This window comes from Ptychodera flava, chromosome 2, assembly GCF_041260155.1.
Source record: "Ptychodera flava strain L36383 chromosome 2, AS_Pfla_20210202, whole genome shotgun sequence".
NCBI classification, from domain to species: Eukaryota; Metazoa; Hemichordata; class Enteropneusta; family Ptychoderidae; genus Ptychodera; species Ptychodera flava.
The window spans coordinates 14,057,674-14,080,497 of NC_091929.1; the positions used below are offsets into that span (position 1 = coordinate 14,057,674).

Here is a 22,824-nt window from a genome sequence, read left to right on the forward strand (position 1 = left end):
GTGTTACACAATGCCTGAGTACCTGAAGAAAAGATTTGGTGGGAAGAGAATACAAGTGTACATAGCTGTCCTATCTCTGGCCCTCTATGTACTGGTAAAAATTTCTGTAAGTTTTGTTTTTTTTCAATATATCATTATAGCTTCACTTGTGTTTTTGAATGCATATTGTGTTATGACTGTAAGTAATAAAATAAGGGATTTACCGCTGTTAAATTGTTCATTTTTGTTGTGTTTGTGAAATGGCTTTTTGTTTTACTCCTAAAATAATGTAAAAATATCCATTTGTTCAACTTGCCAGCACAAACTGTAGTTGTCCGGTCTCTATATTTTGATCTGCACTAAAATCTGTACTAGAACAACTTTGTATATTTTATACAACGTAATGTGTTTTCAAGGCTTTATTTTCTATTTTAATGTATTGTACATTGAAGTATTAAAAATAGAAAGGGTAATTGTCACACACCAGTACCCTATGTTCCAATTCAATATTATGGAATACAGGACCTGTTTAGTCATCATTTGACTTAAAATGGACTGGAACTATTTTCAACTTGACCATTTTCGGATTTGAAAATGTTCAAACTAAATGATTTACATACAAAAGACGGTTTTTTTAGCTCCCATAGCCATATGTATATATGCAATGGAAGCTATTCTTATAGGCTAGGGAAATGTCTGTATGTATGTATGTCTGTATGTCTGTATGTCTGTGTGTCTGTATGTCTGTATGTCTGTATGTCTGTCCGTCAACATCAAAAACTCCAAAACCGCTGTACATTTCATCTTGATATTTGGTGTGTACATGGATGATGGGCTGTAGATGAGATTTTGTTCAAATGAAGTTGTCATTGCCAAAAATATGCAAATTAAGTGAAAAAATGTAAAAACAGTCAAAATCGAAAAAACTCAATAACCACTGAGCAGATTACATGAAAAATTAGCATGTAAGTACTTTGGGCTGACATGAAATGATTGTGCACATCTTGGGTCAGTATCTTGGACTTGCTATTTTTCATGAATTTTTTGTAATTTTCTCCCATTTTTGGTCAAAAAATCTCCTGCTCTGAAACCACAAGTCCGATTGATTTGAAACTTGGTATGGAAGTGCATAGGAGTGACCTTTCCCAAATTTGGGCAAATCGTGGTGAAATTTGCATATTTTTAGTTTACTCGTCCATAGACTCCCATGTATAAGGCAGATCTCCATAGACTCCCATGTATAAGGCCACGAAAAATAAAAATTTAGTTTCTCATCGTATTCATATTGCAAAAAGGATGCAGTGACACAATTTTTAGTCCCCACGGATGAAGTCCAGTGAGCTTATAGATTGGGTCATGTCCGTCTGTTCGTCCATCCGTGAGTCCATCCGTTCACGCAGATATCTCGGATATTTTGACAAATGTCATGTGACCTTGATGACCTTTGATCTCAAATATACATATTTGTCCATAACTCAGTAACCACAAGTGCTACCACCCTTCATATATGGTATGATGGGACAGCTTATGACGCCACATATTGTACCTCATTAATTATGCACATATCTAATTTTGAGCGAGCCAATAGAGCTAGAGGTCTGATTTTTGGTATATAGGGATAACTTAGCAAAACAATTTTTTTGACAAAATCTCACGTGACCTCGGTGACCTTTGACCTCAAATATATATATTTGTCCACAACTCAGTAACCACAAGTGCTACATCCTTCATATTTGGTATGATAAGACACCTTATGACGCCACATATTGTACCTCATTAATTATGCGCATATCTAATTTTGAGCGATCCAATAGAGCTAGAGTCTGATTTTTGGTATATAGGGATAACTTAGCAATACAATTTTTTTGACAAAATGTCACGTGACCTCGGTGACCTTTGACCTCGAATATACATATTTGTCCATAACTCAGTAACCACAAGTGCTACAGCCTTCATGGTATGATGGGACACCTTATGACGCCACATATTGTACCTCATTAATTATGCGCATATCTAATTTTGAGCGAGCCAATAGAGCTAGAGGTCTGATTTTTGGTATATAGGGATAACTTAGCAAAACAATTTTTTGACAAAATCTCACGTGACCTCGGTGACCTTTGACCTCAAATATACATATTTTTCCATAACTCGGTAACCACAAGTGCTACACCCTTCATGTTTGGTATGATTGGACCCTTATGACACCACATACTGTACCTCAATAATTATGCGCATATCTCATTCTGAGCGAGCCAATAGAGCTGGATGTCTGATTTTTGGTATATAGGGATAACTATAGGAGAGAAATTTTTTGACCAAATGTCATGTGACCTCGATGACCTTTTACCTAAAATATATGTTTATGTCAATAAATAAGTAACCACAAGTGCTATGTCCTTTGTATTTAGTAGGATGGGAGACCTTATGACAACACACGCTTTACCTCATTAATTATGTACACATCTAATTCTGGGCAAGCGAATAGAGCTAGAGATCTGATTTTTTGGCATGTCATGTGACCTCGATGACCTTTGACCTTGATTATACATATATATGCATATTTCAGTAACCACAAGTTCTATACCCTCCAATTTTGATAGGATATTAGACCTTAAGATATCACATCTTGTACCTCATTTATAATGCGCATATGTATTTCTTGGCTGGCCAATACTGCTAGAGGTCTGATCTTTTTCCCGATTTAGAACCATAACTTAGACATGCCTCATGCGTTTCAAATTGGGAACAACGACATAGACCTATGTGCCCATAGATCTCAACATATACACTCCAGTGATACTTCTTAATGACCACATTTTCCTGCCCCATCAAGACTAATACTCCTATTACAAGTGGGGACTATGTCATTGTAAATGACTTGTTGAGTTAATGGTTGTATCACAGTATTCGATATATCTAATTCTGTATTTTTTCCATTTATATTCTGAATAATTACATTAAACATATTTCACTGTCTCCAGTACATTTCATTTAAGTATTTTCACTTCATGCACTTTATCCATTTCACACATGTTCAAATATCTGACCAGAGAACAAACACTAAATAGTCCAGGATGGGAGCTACAGTGTCATTGACGCTATTTTTGAAAGTTATGTATAAAAAATTTGATATACCGCATAACAGTGATTTAAATATATTAATGCACGGTTTGATGATGAAAATACTACCATTTTCTCAACCAATTTTCATCTAAAATGGAAGTAAAGCATACCGGTATGATTACATGATTGTCATTTGCCAATAAAATAAAAGATTTGGAGTAAAAACTATGTAAGAGAGGCATGTGATAAAAACATTACCGTATAGCTCAAGCAAGGGACTATGTACCCTTGTGGCAGTTGACCTTTTGCCCCGTGGATGATGGGCAAATTGTCACCTACCTTCAGGCACATAGTCACTTTGTTTGGACTGTAATATATATTATCATACTGCCCTGGTTCAACAATCCATATTTGGTGAAATTGAAATTTTGATTTTCACAAAAGCAATTAAGACAGTGAAAACTTCTTGTACTAATCAAACTCCAAACAAGCAGCATACCAGCAAAGCATTGTGAAAATTTGAATGTTTGAATATTTGTCCCTGGAACACTTTCTATTTGAAACTATCAGTGTTTCACTTTACTTTTACAGTGTCAAACCATATTTTATAACTGTGTATACTTTTCAGACACACTACTAAGGGCAAACAAATTTAAGATAAGTCACTATTAACAGCTAAATTGTTTCATTTCTTAGGTTGACATATATTCTGCATCATTATTTATTCAAGTTGTGATTGGTTGGAACCTGTATGCATCAGTGGCAGTCATCTTAGCACTTACAGCGATATATGCTGTCACAGGTGTGTATCTTTTATTTTCACACTGTTTGTAACAGTTTATCACAATGAAAACATCAAATGTAACCATATTCATACTGATATCTGTTTGTCTGTGAAGTCATGTTACCTTTAAGATGAAAGAGACAAACTTTCATATCATTACTCAGATTAAAACCAGGAGACAAACAGTGATAGAAAATGATATTTTTTCTTTGTTTTTTCAAATCAGTAAATTTCCCCAATTCTAATGGTGTCAAATATACAATATTGACTTCTCAGTTTACCTTATCCATGAAGGTACTTTCAGTGATGCTTTTCTGGCTAAAATTTAGCTTGGATGTGAAATATTTTTGCGGAGATCATTATCTGCTTGAATCAAATTGCAGACTGTTGTGAAAGATGGCTGTAGCATTCTGTGGTAATATTCAGGGATTGAAAATCATTGCAGTGGCTTAGGTTTCTGCAGAACCACCTCTGGGGGCGCTGTTTTCATCACCTGTGGAAATTTCAATGGACTTGCCCACAAGAAAGCCTTATCGGTGCTGAAGCTTACATTAATCTAAAACCTGTCAATAAATTTTTCCTGCTGAATGTTTTGCAGTAGCACTATTAAGTTCAACACTACTGTGGTGGCCCATAGGATTTGATTATGAGTCTGATGGTATGTGACATTGAATTGGAACAAAATAATGCTGTACTCAAACATTGTAGCATCTGCCTTTGTATCATTTTCAGAAATAAATATTCAAAAAAATGATTTGCCAGCTGTCCATGACTTGAATTTCAAAAAGTTTCAGAATGGTTGTTTGCGAAAGGAAATAAAAATTATTATTTTTTTCTGTTTTATTTCAGGTGGTTTGGCAGCAGTCATTTACACTGATACTTTGCAGACAATTCTGATTGTTGTTGGTGCTCTGTTTCTTATGATCTACAGTAAGTGTAATCTCTCATGATGTTCTTTTTTGACATGTCTTCTCAAAATTCCTTCAACCGTTTCTAATGAAACAGCATTTTCTAAGGATGTTACAGTTTCATGGCTCATACGCGAAAATAGATATTTGTCTGAAAGTTGTAACAAGGATTTCATGAAATTGCAGGTGTACATGAACCATGGAATCCTTTGTTACAGTCAAAATTAAAAAAGTATGAAACTGGAAAAATCACATTGCAGGGTTCCTGACCACAATTTGCAGCAATTAACACAGGCACAAACTAAAAAATTGTACTAATTTCCCTTACCGAAAATTATTTCTACTGCAAATTTGCCGTAAGTTTGCTGCAAATATGCAGCAAGCATATAGCTTGCAGGAAGGAGTTGCAGAAGTTTGCAGGTAGATGTGACCCTCCTGCAAACCCTTAAGTCAGTTTGCAGCAAATTTGCGGCAAACCAGATTATTGCTGCAAATATGCAGCAACACATGATTGACAAATTTCCCACTATTTCATTACCAGGGAGTACACACTACACACTGAGTACTGTTGCACTTCGTGACCATTCATGTGTAAGCAACATAAATTGATCTTTCATTTATATTTTATGTTCCTTTATTTCATAACAGACAATCCACTTTTTAAATTATAATAACTGGTAATGCTAGATAATGAACAGCTTCAGTTATGCTGGTGAAAGCATTGCATGGATATAGAGTGCATCTATAGTATATACTGTAGTGACATGATGTAATAAAAGTGCCCTTTGACAATCTGGATGGGTAAATTATGGTTGGATCGAAAACTGAATTTTTAGGGAAACAAATTTTTGAAACAGGGACTTGTCTGTCTTGCAAGTTACACCCTGTATTTTCTGCGAATGATACCAAAATGCAAACAGTTTCAAACGAAATTTGCGTTTGATGATGGTCTGTAAGGACACGTCGTAGACTTTTGTTACTGCAAATCTGTACAGTAATGTTTCCGCTACTACCTCCAAGCAGAGTAGTGGCTGTGCTCCAAGCTATTCATCATCCCATCAATATAGTAGATTAATTAGTACATGTATACGGTACGTACAATGCACTGCAGCTTACAGTCTGTCCCATCGATGCCGCTGACAAAATCTCGCCTTCTGATAACATGGGTCGAGGTAAAAGGCTTTTGTCCATGTTTTCAGCGTTAGAGTTATATTGCCGAGCACAAATTTGAGGTTTAGGATTACATTCCATCCCGAGTCGTTGTACGAAAATTCAAAGCGCCGCTTTCACCAACGTCCAACACGTCCTGTGTATCAGCTGCGAGCAGCCGACATGTTTACACTCTCCGGTCACGGTTCATCAAGGTCAGTTCGCGCATTGATATTGATTCTTCGTGCTGAAAGAATTTTTACTCTCGTTTTAGTCTTTCTATAATAAAAATAACCATTTTCATTAAACTAATAAATTAAATGCTATATTAAGTATGAAATATAACAGATTGGTGCAGATGTAGAGTCAATTCCAGCATTTAAAAACGGGACTACATTATCAATCGCGTAATGATTTATAGATCGCACTTCCGTTATCGTCATGAGGCTTGATCAGCGCGAAGTTAGATTTTAGTACCATCGGCCAGTGTCGGCTGCGTACTTGTGATCAGGGAGTTATCTAGTGGACAATTTCGTGATCTTTCTATGGAATCGCCAGCCAAATGATATCACATAGTTGCAAAAACGTGTATACAGTACCAGGGACAGGCGGAGTTCTAAATTTGTGAACGCGAGCGGCAGTAAAGATGCCGACTATATTTTCTGAGTACGGTATTTACACACAGCACGGTGAGACCTGCAACCGGACCGGGAATCGTCCAGCGTCTGCGAGCCGTTCACAAATGTAAGTCAATCATGTACCGTTCGTCTGTACATCGATCGCTATATTATGTTCTGTAATCGTTGTATTGCAATCTTTACCGAAAGATAAATTTTCGTTGAGTACTGATTCATACTGAATTCACTTTCGTTTCCCAGTTACTTACTAGTAAGTGCTGAGATTTTTGCAGATTGTCGCCGTCGTGTATGTAAACAACATACGGCGAGTTGTCCGCTGTCGGACATTTTAATCATTATTAATTTAATTTCGATCATGAATATTTATGCATTTTCTGCTTCAATTTTTCAACTTGATGTTGTCTCATTTTCAAATAATTATCGGTTTCTTTCATGAAATTTACAATGTTTGGTCAAACGGTAAAGACTTACTCTGTTCCCTGAACGATTTATATTTTTCAGAATCCATTGCTGGTACACTAAAGGGACAAGAAATTCAGAGAACAGAAAGCCAAATCGCAGCCTTTGACAGTAATGTAAATGTTACATGAAACTTCTCAAGTCAAAAGAAAATCTTGACATGATCATGACACTTATGTGGCATGAAATGAACATGGCATATAAAATAAATTGTACCACAATTGAATTTAACTTTTTTTTCTCTGTCATCTTTTTGTTTATAATAACTTTATTTGCGCTGACCATTCAGAGTTTAGTTGGATAAATAATATTTATATATTGGCGGACTGTGGACAGCACAAGATGTGTTTTATCCAACTAAACTTAAAACTCTGAAATACCAGTTTCACGAGAAACAATGGTCAGCGCAAATAAATAATTTGCTATATGGAGTTTGCAGCAAATATTTGCCGCAAGTTTGCTGAAAGGATTGTGCCGCAAATTTGCTGCAAAGAGTTTGCAGCAACGTTGCGGCAGGGAGTTTGCTGCATATTTGCAGCAAGTTCACAAGAAACCTAATTTGCATCTGAAAAATGAACCACCCGCATATTTGCGGCAAATAGTTTGCTGCAAATTTACTGCAAAGCTTGCGGCAAATTTGCAGTAACAGTTTGCGGGAGACCTAAAATTTCGGTAAGGGTTCTGTTGGCAATCTCTGACAGCATATGCAAACCTCAGTGGCATTAAGGTAAATTACTGGAGTGTTCCTTTAAGAGAAAAAATTCATAAATTCTTTCAGCCCTATTTCCCAATGTGAAGGTTGTACTTTGCCTTGGAAACAATATGATTGTAACAACTTTGACGGTGAATGGGTTCACCTTTTACCCCAAAATCCCTGTAAATACGTCCACAATTACCATTAGTTTTGATGGGTTTAGACCAAACCATTGTGAAAGGGTTTAAAGCTACTTTTCTAGTTGCCATCATGATAAGGCCAGAGACTTTTTACCTTTTCACCTTTGTGGTTTGGACCAACTGTTTTGTTTTCTCCGGCAAAGTTGGAATACACACTTAGAAATGGAGGTGGAAAGCATAAATTTTGGAAGGGAAAATAGGACATAACTTTTCCGTGAAATCAACCCAGCCCTGATTTAGACTATAGTTCAAAGTCATGACTGGAAGAGTCTTATAGGAATAACAAATGTATAAAATGAAAAGATGTGATGGCAGCATTCTGTTGGAGAGACAAAATTTGCTCAACTTTGTTTCAAATATTAATGTCTGAATTGGATAAAATACACTTCAACATATTCTGTCATGTAAATAGTAGTGTGCTCGCACAGTAGCAGAGCGGTGGTATATGATGAGCTTGCAGCTGCCTTTATGGATTAGCAAGATACAAAATGGTAGCTTCCATGGCAAAAGACAAAATTGTTCATTCAAATATTAAGACGTTTGCACAACTGATTCAGAAGCTATATATAAGTGGTCCAATTTCTATACTCCGCACCAGGTTTGTGCCTGATGTAGTTAATAAAACAAAAACACAAGCAGCTAGTCAGCTGTTGGTAGAGGGCGCACTTCATGCATCAAACTCATAAACAAGTTCAGTTCCCACTATCACCTCAATCCTTGAACCAAAGATGACATAGTTTGGCATTAATGTCACCAGGAATGTTCCTCATATGGATAGCTCATTTTTTTTTGGGGGGGGGAGTTGAAAATTGCAAGCTTAGTCTTTCTGGATAAAATTGATGGTTGCAATAATTGAATAAATTCTTTTTATGATAGTGTACGCCTTGAAAAGGAAAGACTAAAACTTTTGCTCAAACTTTCCTCAAGGAATCTTTCAACCATTCTATTTCAAAATCAAGAATAAAATTTTGGGATTTCTGTGCAAATTTTGGTACTTGAGAAACAAATTACACAAGATTTACAGAGAGTAAGTATTAAGCTCAATCACATTCAACCCTACTATTGTGCAAACTCCACATTGATGTGTTTGCCATGATATGTTGACATACCACCACTAACTTGGACAAATGCATTGAAATCTTTTGTCCAGGTTTGATTGAAATTGGCGGAATAAAAGGTCTTTACTATGGATACATGTCAGCGGTGCCTAATACAACATTGCTTGGAATAACGGAATGTGGATATCCCTTGAACGACTCTTTCAAAATGCTGCGTGAACCTTCAGATAATATTCTACCGTGGCCTGGTTTCTTTCTCGGTCAGACTACTGCATCCATTTGGTACTGGTGTGCCGATCAGGTAAGACAGTTTGTAGTGAGACTGAATAATACTGGGTCCACAATAAACAATGTTACAAATCAACATAATTGGTCTCATGTTTGTCAGTAATGGGTGGGAACCCCTAAGAAAATAAAATTGTTTCAGTGAGGCAGATTTTTTGCAGGGTACTTTAGAAATCTCCAATTCACTGTATAACAGTCCTAAGCACATACTAACAGAAGGTTTTTGTCCAGCAACAGAATGCTATCTACTAGCAACAGAAAGGGTTAAAGAACAAAGGAGTGCTCTGGCCAAAAAACAAAAACTGCCAAAACAAAAAATGTTGTTTCTTTGCGACAGAAAGCTGTTTTAAGCATATAGTCTTGCCTTAGCAACAACAAAACTAATTATAGCAACAGTTATTACAAGCTAATTAAAAATACGCATTTCATAGCAACAAATGTTAAGATGTAGCAACAGAGAACTGTCACTCAAAAAATTTATCTATTGTCAACAGGAAGCAGAAACAAAGTGACAACAGAAAAGCAGCTGTTACCAAGTAAAAAAATGCTGCATAGCAACAGAGATCTTGCCCAACAACAAATTGTTGCCTAACAACAATGTTATTCTGAAACAAAGAATAGAAATGTTTCCTCTGCAACACAATGTTTCTAATAGTAACTGAAAACAAATACACGATGGAAACAAAAGTTATTGAAACCATAGACCCTAAAAACGGGTTTTTAGGGTCTATGTTGAAACTTACCTTATCCAAAAATCTAATGATTTGTCAATTTACAGTCATCTTTGATACATTGGAGTTGATACATGAATAGAACAGGTTAGCTGTTAAATAGAGGTTGGTTTATTCTGTGTTCAAGGCCCTTGGCCCACAGTACAATAATAATTAAAACTTTACAGATCATAATTAAAGGGAAAAGTCACAATCACTCGTTTACATTGTCACGTAATCTCAATGCATGAAACGTGTACGCAGCTAAACCTTGTAACATTCTTGCTTCCTGATGAGTGAGTAAATCAATAAACTTATTTAAGGATGGATCATCATAATAATAGTTCTGAATATATTTTTTTCTCAAATGGTCATAGAAAGAGCACACCAAAAGAAAATGATACTTATCTTCCATCTCATACAGTTCACAAAGTGTACACAATCGCTGGTCTCTAACAATCCCATATTGTCTTCCTCTTTCAATGTTTAAATTATGAGCGGAGTAGGTTAGCTGTTAAAACCCCAGCAATGCTAACTTTTGATGACAATTTCACCTTTTTTATTTTGAATGTGAACCATAATTCCTTGTTCTTCTCCCCAAAGAATGTTGATGTACACAGTATCCAGCTTGTCAACTCAGCCCCTATGGTTGTAAACTGCTTGTTGAAAAGTTAACTTCCAGTCTGGAGTACACAAAAAATGCATTTACACATTTTAACGATAAGTTGACAAGCTAAATAGTGGGTGTTTCAACATTCTTTGGGGAGTAGAATAAGAAGTTGCAATTGATTTATAAAATAAAAATAATGAAAAAAATTGAAAGTTAGCATTACTGAGGCTTTAACAGTCTTTGAAACTGTTATAACCGACCAGTTAACAGTTCAGACAACTATTACCCTGGTAGTAAAGCTTGAAAATGTCACCTGCACTTGTGCACATTCTAGAACAGGTGCAGGTGGTAGTGTTGTCTCTCAATGAAATAAATGTTAGCAGAGGAATTATGAATTTTTCAGTGACCAACTTATATGTCACTAAAATTGTTTTTAAGATTGTCAGCTTACTTTTTATTCAATATTTTCAGGTCATAGTTCAAAGGGCGCTTTCTGCAAAGTCCCTCTCTCACGCCCAAGGTGGTACTCTGATGGCTGGCTATTTGAAAATTCTTCCAACTTTCATGTTTGTCATTCCTGGAATGATCAGCAGGGTCTTGTACACAGGTAATTTCTTGATTCATTCAGAAGATTTTTAAGATAGAATGTGCCTCAGGGACAGATATTTGGACTCAGATATTTTCTATGATCTACCACTTGTTGGGGCTCATTTTAAAACTCTTTGAGAAAGAACAATTTCCACCATCTTTTATTTTCCAAAATCGAAAATTTTACTTTTCTTAATAAAGTCAATTAACACAGGGATGGACACCATATTAAGTGTCGGTAAATTTTAGGTAACCTGTGTCTCTAGTACCAAAGTTTGCACCTTGAGCCCTGATTCTTATTTGTGATTTGGTAAGATAAAGGTTAAAAGTTTCATTGAAGGAAGTTTGAGCTAAAGTTTAATCTTTCACTGTGGGCACACCTTTAATACTTCACCTGGCTGTAACCAAATGGAGCGACAGCTGTAAAATCCATGTCTGTAAAAGGGATATGCAGGTTACCTCACCATAGATGCCTGTTAAAATTTTTACTTTTAGATGTATATGGCAGGAGAGCCTTTTGTTACAAAACAAATTAATTAATTGCAGCAGTTGTACAGTCATACTCCTGCAGGCAATGTATAAACAGCCATTGATCAAATTAAAATACACATGCTTATATCATAAAACTAATGATCTACATATTAAGCAGTAATAGTGATATCATTGGTTTTATGGTAGTCAATGACATTTTACCATTAGTCATCCTTGGTCAAGATAAAATTGACTTTCCCTAAAACAGACACTGTAATTGCATTGGATAAATTGCTTCTGCAATTGCAAGATTACATTGTATAATAATCAGCAATAAAAGAGTATTTCAATCTTGATCATATGATGTTGATCACTTTACCCTTTGAACTCTCTGAGTTAATGTAGGATATTTCTGGATATTTCTTTTTGTCATCTCGGTACCAATACATGTAATAATCTCAATATTATGTGCATCAACAAGAACTTTCTTAGCTAAGATGGTACATCAATGCCTTTTGCTAACTGTCAAGATATTGCCCCTATGCATTGGTTGAGTTTGTCTTATAATTTCTGCTCACACCAAGTGGACCAGATGAAAGTTTGATGACTACAGGTGTAATGCTTGCAGCCCTATATCAATTTCCACAGTTTTAAATGTTTAGTTAATTTAGAATGGCTAACGGTGAGTTGCTGAGCCTTATAGTCATGGCAGGATTGTAAAAGGATATCAAGTTGATCAGGAAACAATTATTTTAATTATAACAAATTATATGTCCTTGCTGTATTAAAAGTAAAAGAGACATTCAGAATCTAAAACAACTAAAAAATATTGTATCTTCATCAAAGCTCTTCTAAAGTTCACATGTACACGAGAAAAAACATGATGCTGAAATGATTTTCATGATGCAATTAAGTTACTTCTGTAGTGTATGTTTTAAAAAGATGACGCAGATGCATGTATAATTACATCAGTAAGTATTTACCAAATGTATTTTGTTACATGAAGCTTTTGTGAAGCCAAATTAATAGGGTTGACGTGATTGCTTAAGTCAGCATAGTTTTGTTATTGTAGTATGAATATTATTGTAATACAAGGTGTAAAAATGTTTTGTTTTGCAAAATAATTGAAACCTACGCACCTTTCAAGTGAAATATTATTGTGGGAAATTCTCAAAAGTTTGGCTTTGGATGACAAATACTGCTGATTTAGTAGTGCAAACAAAATGACATAGGTATTTGAACATCTTTTACTTTTGTGAAACAAAGGACAACAAAGTAATGGTTTGTCCATGCATGGGCTGGGGCCATGCTCAGTCTCTGGGATTGTTATTTTTTCACTTTACATTTATAAAACACCAGTAAACAAATGACAAGAATACTTCATTGATATTTCAATTTTATTCCAACACTGTGGCCTGTGAAGTCAATAAGAAGAATATTTTATTTAAATTTTATTTCTGCTATTCAGATTGCATGGGCTTTGAATTGAAGTCAATTTATGGATATCTTATGATAATGTTGTATTACTCAGATGCTGTGGCATGTATTTCTCTCTTTATTACGTTTATAATACAACCATTTTCAGTAATAGAGCACGAAGCCACTGCAGTGAACTGCAATAAAACTGCTCACACTGATTAGTTTCAGCTGTAGCCAGCTGGCAAAGTCGACAACATTGTATGAACCATGCAGACAGTTTGTCTGGGGAAGTTGAAATAAAAAAGATTTGTACATGGACCAGTGCATGGTAATGTTACATTGTATCTTAATCTTGAACACAGGGTGCCAATCGTAAACTTTCATTTACAACTCGAGCCTCATACAGAGCTAGTTTTGCCTTTGTACAAGCAGACATTTTGGTCTTATCAAGTAGCCTTGTTCAACACCAAAGTGGCCACGGCTACAGCTGAAACTAATTAATGTAAGCAGTTTTATTGCAGTTCACTGCAGTGGCTTCGCGCTCTATTACTGAAAATGGTTGTATATACAGCTCTAAACAAATGAAAAGAATACTTCACGATACCAAGTAAAATTATGACACTGTGGCCTGTGAAGTCAGGAAGAAGAATATTTTATTTAAATTTTATTTCTGCTATTCAGATTGCATGGCCTTTGAATTGAAGTCAATAATGAGCATATCTGTATGGGAATTTTATATTATTCAGATGCTGTGGCCTGTGTATTGCCAGAAGCCTGTGAGAGAATCTGTGGTAACTCTGTCAGCTGTTCAAACATTGCCTACCCACTGCTGGTGACAAACTTACTACCTGATGGTAAGACCATAAAAAAAACTTGAGCCGGAGCAGTGTTGCACATACTGCTTATTTTCTGTCCTTTCTTGGAGACATGTACTTTGGCATTATGTCTAAAAGCTTACAGTTATTTTTTACAACATTCTTTTAATCAAAATTATCAGAGGTACCTTTTCTTAATTTATAAATTTTTTTCACTTCAAAGATTTTTTCTTTGTTGTGTGTTTTTCTGTCTGTTACATTCCAGATTTGTGTTTGCCTTTTGATCTGAATAAAAATACATTTCATAATCTTTCACTCACTATTTCAAATGGTTAACTTGATTGCAAGAGGAAATAAAAAAGAAAGCTGATAGAAATAACTCTGTTGGCTTTTTCAGGCTTTCGCGGGCTGATGTTGGCAGTAATGTTAGCAGCATTGATGAGTTCCCTGTCTTCCATATGCAACAGTGCAAGTACTGTCTTCACTATAGATATCTGGAGTACATTCAGAAAACAGGCCTCGGAAAAAGAGAAAATGATCATTGGCAGGTATGAAACAACAACAACAAAACAAATCGATGGAAGAGTCAGTATTGAAGTGGCACTGTTGTTGTAAAATATCTTATTACATTGTTATTGGAATACCAACAGTCAATATCTAACCTTGCTATTATGAGCTGGTTTTGCGAATATGTCAGAAATTATATTGTTTTGGAGATCTTTGCATTTCAGTGGCCGACTGGATTTTAGGTTTATCACAAGCAAACTTGTAATCAGAGCCTGGAAGGATCGACTGCTACATTCTTAATGTACTTAGCATAAAGAGCTAAAATTGTGGCAACGTGTGCAGTAGAAGATGTCATATTACTTCTTACATGTCTTACTTGCTTTTGACTTCCGAGAATAGTGATTGAAGGGTATCTAAACGTCCTTGAAAGTCCTAGAATTTTAAAAACTCCCGGAAAGTCCTGGAAAAGACCTAGAAAATGACATTGAGACCTGGAGAGTCGTGGAAAATTGATAGCCCACCTACAATTTACAAAAAATGACAAAATGATCAGTTGTGAATCATAAAATTTGTGTAAATAATAATATATTGTAAGAATGATATCTGGAAAAATGGTATTTTCAACCTTAAAATGTCCTTGAAAATTGCTCAAAAAGTTTAAAGTCCAGAAAGTTTTGATGATTTTGAGTGTATATGGACCCTGAATTTAGTATCAGAATAATAGGACACCTTTGAAGCATGTATACACTCAAAAATTTGCTAAATTTGTCAAATGCAGGGTCATGCCCAGAATCAATACTTTCATTTTCAATTTCGCCTAATCTGTCCATCATTTCATGATCAAATATTGACTGATCAAAATAAGATGTGTAAAATAATATCGTAGCACCCAATGGATTGACCAGATACATTTGTTTTCAATGGTGTATTTGGATCGACCTGTGTATTACCGGTATATGTAAAGAAATGGGGTTGAACAGGTTTAAACACACTGCTATATGCCCATTTTAGTCTGTGGTTATCACTTTCAAAAATGTACACTGGTGGAGAAGTTATAACAAATGTCAACAATGACAGTCACATCAGGTCATTTGGAAGTTGACCGTGTTACCTTGACCCAAATATTATTGTTTTTGTTTGGTCCTAATGACTCTGTCCCCCAAGTGATAGGATGAAACTGATTTACAATGCTGAAAAATCTTGCAAATTGAAATATTAAATGTTTCCATTTCAGGGTACTAGTGTTTATATTATTGACAGTCAGCATACTATGGATTCCTGTCGTCCAGGCAACACAGGGTGGGATGTTGTTTATTTACATTCAGACGATAACTGGGTACCTGACACCACCAATCACTGCTGTGTTCCTGGGTGGACTTCTATGGAAAAGAATTAATGAACAGGTAAGTGCAGATAACGATTGTGATGTGTTAGTGAGAGAGAGAGAGACAGACAGACAGACAGACAGACAGAGACAGAGCGAGAGGAAGCAAGCGTAGACGGGTGATTTCAAAGGTTATGGATGACTTTCTTGTGCAGTGACTTTCTGTTCATAGATAACTTTCAAGCATAGGATGAAATTTGCAATAGCCTTGTTGTCCTGTTGTCAAGCATGCAATTCTAGCCAGGCATTGATAAACAGTAACCAAAATTAGAAGCTGTTTTTCCACATACTACAAGGTTCAGATAATTTGAATTAAGAGTACAAATAATTTGAATCAAGAATTCAAATAGTTCGAAAGAATTCAAATAATTTGAAGTGAAATTTCTGATAATACGAAATACAATTTCTTATAATTTGAAGTAAAAGCTAGGATGATTTTAAAGAAGAAGAGGGAAAAAGAGTCACATTAATGTTACCAAGTTGATGTTTTTAGAAATTTACGTATGAAAATCTCTCTAGGCAGTTATGTGATATATATCTTCATGCAATTTTATATCAAAGAGAAAGTACAAAATTACGCAACACTATTCTTTTTTACAGGGTGCATTTTGGAGTCTGATAGTTGGTATTGTCATCGGAGGGATACGAATGGTGTTGGATTTTGTGTACCCTGCACCATCAAATTGTGAAGAGGACACTCGTCCTCCTGTTGTGGCATTGAACTTCATGTATTTTGCGCTGATGCTGTTTTGGATCTGTGTGTTTGTAATGATAGTCATCAGTCTATTGACAGAGCCACCACCAGAAAATAGGGTGAGTGAATACTAACTGAATCGAAAACAAGTCAATTGTTGTCGGCACAATTTTTGGAGTTGATCTATCTACATGTAATACTTATTGTGAACTGTTTTTCTTACTTGTTGATCCATGTATCGACCATAGTTTCCTGAGAATGCAGTGCAAATAACGTTGAAAATTACCTTGTTTTTCAAATCTGCAATAAAATTGAGTTGTGAACAATAAAATGTACATTTCATCCTGGTATGTGCTTATGGTTGAATACCAGGTATTTTACCATGATTTGTAAAGCAGAATAGGAAAGTGCAAAATTTTAGAAATTAAGTTACCGCTGACAGCTCTTACCCTGAGTGTGAAACGTGGCCCTCTAAGTTGATGACTACTCAGTGTTTCAAAACATGTTCAGGCATTAGACTGTGAGATTGTAATACAGGAAACAAAATCCTAATAAGTTGTCAAAAGTTACAGTTATGGTGCACATGCTCTTCACTGCTTGATTTTCAATATACACCATGTGAGAATCTGAGTTTATATTGCAGTATTTTGAACACTATTTCATTCTACAGTATCAGTTGGTTAAAGGGACAAAGTTGCCATTTTTCATGAATTTTGTTTGATGCAAGATACTACTTGTATTGTTTGACATGTTAAAAGATACTGAATAAATGGGTGACCATGCATATATTCAACCCCGGTTTTCCACACGATACATGAAACCATTGCGAAAATGAATTAATGGTCATGACCATTAATAATTCATTTTCGCGATGGTTTCATTTAATTTGTCTAAAATCGGCGTCGAATAACCCATTTATTCAGTATCTTTCAACATATCAAACAATATTAAGTAGCAGTGTTGCTGCCAGGAATTTTAGATTAGGGGACACTGTGTCCCATTACCATTTATTTTTGGGGACATTTTGTACATTTTGGGGACAACAAGCAGTTGTCAATCAAATTTTGCATTATTTCGTAACACATTAGTATCACTGAACAAAATTCAAGCTACCGGGACCGCGTCGCTATGCTTGCATTTTTGCAGCAAATCAGAGCTAAGACGAACTACAGTCAAGCAAATTATGATATCAAGTGCAGCGTTTTTATTACTTTCAATCATATAGCTAGCTCCGAAAGTACGTTGTTTACGCCTCACAATAATTATGCAAAACAAAGATCATCGTCAGTAACAGATATTACTTGTAGACTACACCCATCATAGTCGACTCACGAGTGCGCCCGAGGTGACCGGCAGTGATACGCAAGAGTGCGGGACAACGGGTTCCGTTTTGGGGACATTGTCGCAAGGGCGCGTCCTGGCGGCAACACTGAAGTAGTATCTCGTATCAAACAAAATTAATGAAAAATGGTAGACTTAATTTGTCCCTTAAAATCCTGAATCCGCTTGACATACACTTTGCTGCCTATAAGCTTTCCTTGTACCTCATACACAGTTTGTTTGTAATTATGATGTACGTGCTTTCACTCACAACTACATGTCATTATATTTTCTTCAAAATGTCATCTTTCTCTTTTCGTGTGCTTTATATTTTCACACTTTCAATCGACTCCATTGAAAGGATCCAATGCTAGCTGGATTTCGAATACCTAGTATTTCACAGGACATTGCCATGGGTAGAGAGGTATAATCCATGTCAGAGTTCATAATTGTATGTGTGTACATGTTTTGAAAGTCGCTCAATGAAACATAAATATCAACACACCTGTCAGTTTTTCATCAGCAACATATTATACTAAGCAATGCATGCGAATTTCAGTGCACCTGTACAGTATATTGTGTTTTATTTGTGATATAGTACCATGCAGTGTACGTATACCTGTATACGTTTGTATAACGTTCATGGAAACCCCATATTCATTACAAATGCACATCATCAATGCTACATGTAGGTATTTCTAAGTGATCTCCAGATTTAAAACTCTGTCTTTACTTTATTATGTCAAGCACTTATTCAATGTAGTAAGCACTGAAATGTGAAAGAGGTTCAAACTTAAGCATTTACTGTACTTGTTTAAAAATGAAATGTTCATATGGACTTATACCTTTAGTTTCTTTATCACCAAACAGCACTTGCATTGACATTACAAATAGAGAGTGCAATTTATTTTTACTACCAAAAGTACACTCTAACAAACTTGCCCTCATTTCAAATAATTTCAGAAGACATACAACAGTTACTATTATCTTTTATCAAGGTAGTATGCACATCAAAAGTAAAAAACTTCAACGTTTTATAAAACTTTCCTCAATGAAACTTTCAGCCACAGTCTCACCAAATCAAAAATAAAAATCAGGGGTCACCATGCAAAGTTTAATACTAGAGAAACAAATAACCTGACGTTACCGGTGTTTTAAATTCAAAATGGCTGCAATCCCCATGTTAACTCTATAGGGAGAAATTAAATTTTTACTTTTCGAAAAAATTAAGATGGTGAAATTATTTCCTAAATCAAGAGCTTTAAAATGAGCTCAGAAAAGAATGTAAAAGTTTGGGAGTCTGGATATCTGTCTCAAAGACGTATTCTACCTTAATACCAGCCCATCACCTGTAGCGTATAAGCAATACTTTAAGACTCCAGGGCTAAAGTAATTTTCTTTTCTTTTTTGAGAGGGGGATGTGAATCAGATATCTCTCTCAGTCTTGAAGTCTCCTTTATATGTGTTCACTGTTTTAAACAACTCCAAATTGTGGCTCATATTTACATTTTTGTTATTTTGTTTACTTGCACTCATCGACAGATTTTGAGGCTAACATTCTGGACCAGACACAGCCAGGAGAGATACGAAGAATTCCCGGAATCCAATGTCCGAGACAAATATGACATGGACAAAGGTAAAGGAGATGGAAGACAAGATAATGAAAATAAGGAAGACGCCAAAGAAGAAGATAAAATGGAATCCTCCGTGGATGGACAAATAGATGGCAAAGGTGAATATAAGAATGATTCTTACAGTGGGTTTCAATTTGGTGCTACAACTCTTTGTGTGAGACAGACACATTGTGTGTACAATGTAAACAATGAGCTTCGATACCATCATACAAAGTCACCGACTCATTGTATCATTTACAGTAACCCAGCATGGGGCAACTCTGTCTGGACCGGTAGCTGAACAGTTGGTTACACTTGATCTACAATGTAACTGTTTGTAGTAACTACTACAGCACAGGGTACAGGGGACAGTCCCTGGGGTGGGGAGGAAGGTGTTTTTTGTGCAACGGTTTACCTTATTTGATTTTATTAATTTTGACTATGATATTTCAAATAAAGAGTTCAATTCTACACCGTCTGACTGCTTTATTATTACCGACAAGTCCTTATCTCCTCTCCAACTTGTGTATACACCTCTGTAATTGCTCCAACAACATTGCCAACTTGCTAATCCGCTGTCCGTATCAGCAGATTAAGTGATTGAGTCAACACCACAGCCGTCCGACACGTCCCACACGCATTAAAATAATTATTTCACTACGTGTGTGGGACGGCTGTGATGTTGACTTATTAAGCTAATCCGCTGATACGCTCAGTCATTAACAAGTTGGCAATGTTTGCGCAGCAATTAGAGTGGTATGTGCACTGGTTGAAGAGGAGATAAGGAATTGTAGGCATTTGAAACACAGTCAGACAGTTTGGAGTCGAAAGCTTGGCAATGTTGTCGGAGCAATTACAGAGGTGTATACACAAGTTGGAGAGGAGATAAGGACTTGTCGGTAATAATAAAGCAGTCAGACGGTGTAGAGTTGAACTCTTTATTTGAAATATCATAGTCAAAATTAATAAAATCAAATAAGGACCTAACCGTTGCACAAAAAACACCTTCCTCCCCACCCCAGGGGACTGTTCCCTGTACCCTGTGCTACAGCTGGAAGTTAGAAGATGTTTTATCAGGTAACTAAAATAACTTTCTCACACACAGAGTTGTGGTACGGAATTGAAACTCACTTTATATTATTACATCATTATTGTGTAAATTTGGTCAGAAGTTATCTGAGACTTTCAGAAAGTATGCACGGCAGACATTATACATTGTTTTGTCCAGTGTCCCAAATTATATTTCAAGGGCATCACCATAGCGGTAAATTAGAGCAAAACAGCCATAATTTGTCAAAATTTCTAATGGTTGCAAATTTCATAGCTGTAATAGTGCCTTTTAGCAAAATGCAAAAATCTGCATTCTCAAATCATCAGTTCAATTTTATCAGATCTCTTCATTTTATGCTGACAGGAGTCACATGAATGATAAAGACATAAACATACAGTATTCTACTTTTATCAATGAATATTGAGGTATCTGTGAAATGTTGTCCAACTGAAGTATTTACTTAGTAATCAATTTTCATTTTGTTTTCTAAATTTATGCAATATCAGGCAATGAAAATCTTGTAGCTGAGAATGACACAAGTTCACCAACACCATCTCCATCGAGTGAAAATCAAGAATCTAAACTGTGGCAGTGCTGGAAATGGTTTTGTGGTTTCCAATCTGAACGCACGCCATCACCTGAACCCCACGCTGAAATGGTACAAAGACTTTCATCAATTGAACAAACAAGGAAAGAAAAAGTCATTTTAAACATCAATCTGATATTTATATTGTGTTTCTCCTTCTTTTTGTTTATGTTCTTCACCTTTCTTTGGGTCAGACCATTCACAACATAGGGGTGTATATTTAGCGTTGACCGTTCACCATGTAGGGGTGTATATTTAGTGTTGACCATTTGCCAAGTACGGGTATGAGAATTCAAATTTGAGGCAGCTGTGTTTATTCCATGGATATAGTCCATTCATATTATTGGATTTCATGTCACATTTTCAAGAATTTTTCTTAAAGACGTTGTCATTGTCATGAGGCTGACATTCCTCTTTTCATTACTTTCATGGTATCTTCATAGTTGCATCTCATGAGCTGAAAAAAAGAAAAACAAAAAACTGCATCACTGCACTATTTTTTATGAGAAACAAATCTGTAAATTTGTTTCCCAATGTCAATGAGGCTGAAGTGAAGGCATTACATTTTAAAAGGAAGAGTGTTTGTCAGCTGCTCTTGTTGTGGTTGTTTAGGTCCTCAAGAATTTCATAACTCTGATCATCCAGCCATATTGCAGTCTGCTGTCCAAACTAAACGGACCAAAGCTATAACTTTGATGATATTTTGTGCAAATTTTCATCTTCTTTTTCCGGGTAAATCATGTTTACATGAAAATATTAAGTACTAGTGTTACTAACACAGTTCATTTCGTGCAATGTGCGATTTTATTGTTGACAAATGGATTCAGATATCAACAATAAGGCAAGACGTTAACACATACTCAGGTTGTGTCTGTAAGTTTAGCTGAGAATTTTGACATGGTTTTTGGAGTAGAACAAGGAAACTTTATTTTACAAATTAAACATGACAACAATTATGAAAATGTATCAAACATTACAGCTGATGGTGCTGCAACCCATGTATGTAAAACTGTTCAGTATTGGGACAGTTACTGCCAGGATATTTACCAACTAGCAATTCACACCCAACAGTTAGAGTGTTTGGGAGATGGTAAGGCTAGATATGTCCAGTGGGTAAATGTCCAGGGGGTGACTGTCCTAGAATGCCATTAGCTAATCCAAAACTGTTATACACTATGAGGATGGGTACCCCCCGAACATGCATTTACCACCTTGATTGAATAGGCTTGGCATAGGCTATGTATCTAGTGGGTAAATATCCAGGGGATGACTGTTCTAGAATAAACTCAATAATTCCACCAGACAGAAAAAACTTATACAGGATTGGGCCAAGATAAAGTTTACAATAGTAAGGCTTGTGGCAATTTACACATCAGATGACCAGTGATATTCAGCCTGAGTTGCCACCCTTTGTGGCGAGAGTTGCTGCTACTGACTTTTGCAAGCAGCTACATGTATATGTATTATATATATATATATATATATATATATATATATATATATATATATATATATATATATATATATTATATATATATAATATATATATGACAACAAACTATAGTTGGAGTAAAACTATTAAATGAGCTAGAGTTTGTATATTGTATTCGAATGTAATAATATGTAAAATAGTTCAGAAGGACAAAATATGAATTATGTAAATATCAAGACTTCTGTGATCTACAAAAATTTAAAAGTACAATCTTATTTGTATATTACATACCAGCAATGTCTTAGAATACCTGCAGGAAAAACCTGATCAAATATTTGATCAATGGTTGTCTAAACACATGTTGTTTGAGAAAACGTGTGTATGATATAAAGGAAAGACATGAGAAG

At 35.6% G+C, this 22,824-nt stretch overlaps 1 protein-coding gene and 1 long non-coding RNA gene across 8 annotated transcripts in view; both read left to right on the plus strand.

The window, feature by feature from the left end:
• The window catches only part of LOC139115307 (sodium/myo-inositol cotransporter 2-like), a 45,816-nt gene extending 23,525 nt beyond the window's left edge, over positions 1-22,291 (plus strand). For 3 of the 7 annotated variants that reach the window (XM_070677373.1, XM_070677337.1, XM_070677365.1), the window contains exons 6-16: positions 2-106; positions 3,739-3,844; positions 4,676-4,756; positions 9,025-9,233; positions 11,009-11,144; positions 13,762-13,869; positions 14,228-14,378; positions 15,572-15,740; positions 16,322-16,534; positions 19,278-19,467; positions 20,906-21,445. In XM_070677373.1, the coding sequence (XP_070533474.1) occupies positions 2-106; positions 3,739-3,844; positions 4,676-4,756; positions 9,025-9,233; positions 11,009-11,144; positions 13,762-13,869; positions 14,228-14,378; positions 15,572-15,740; positions 16,322-16,534; positions 19,278-19,467; positions 20,906-21,195 (1,758 nt within the window). In that variant the 3' untranslated portion in view covers positions 21,196-21,445. Of the gene's footprint in view, position 1; positions 107-3,738; positions 3,845-4,675; positions 4,757-9,024; positions 9,234-11,008; positions 11,145-13,761; positions 13,870-14,227; positions 14,379-15,571; positions 15,741-16,321; positions 16,535-18,096; positions 18,160-19,277; positions 19,468-20,905 lie in introns of all 7 variants that reach the window. The other 4 variants (XM_070677358.1, XM_070677343.1, XM_070677331.1 and 1 more) reach the window with 3 other exon arrangements.
• Positions 6,562-7,211, plus strand: LOC139115345 (uncharacterized). The gene is made up of 2 exons (XR_011548103.1): positions 6,562-6,627; positions 7,023-7,211. It is a non-coding gene; the product is annotated as an uncharacterized lncRNA (long non-coding RNA).
• Positions 22,292-22,824: the final 533 nt, after the last annotated feature.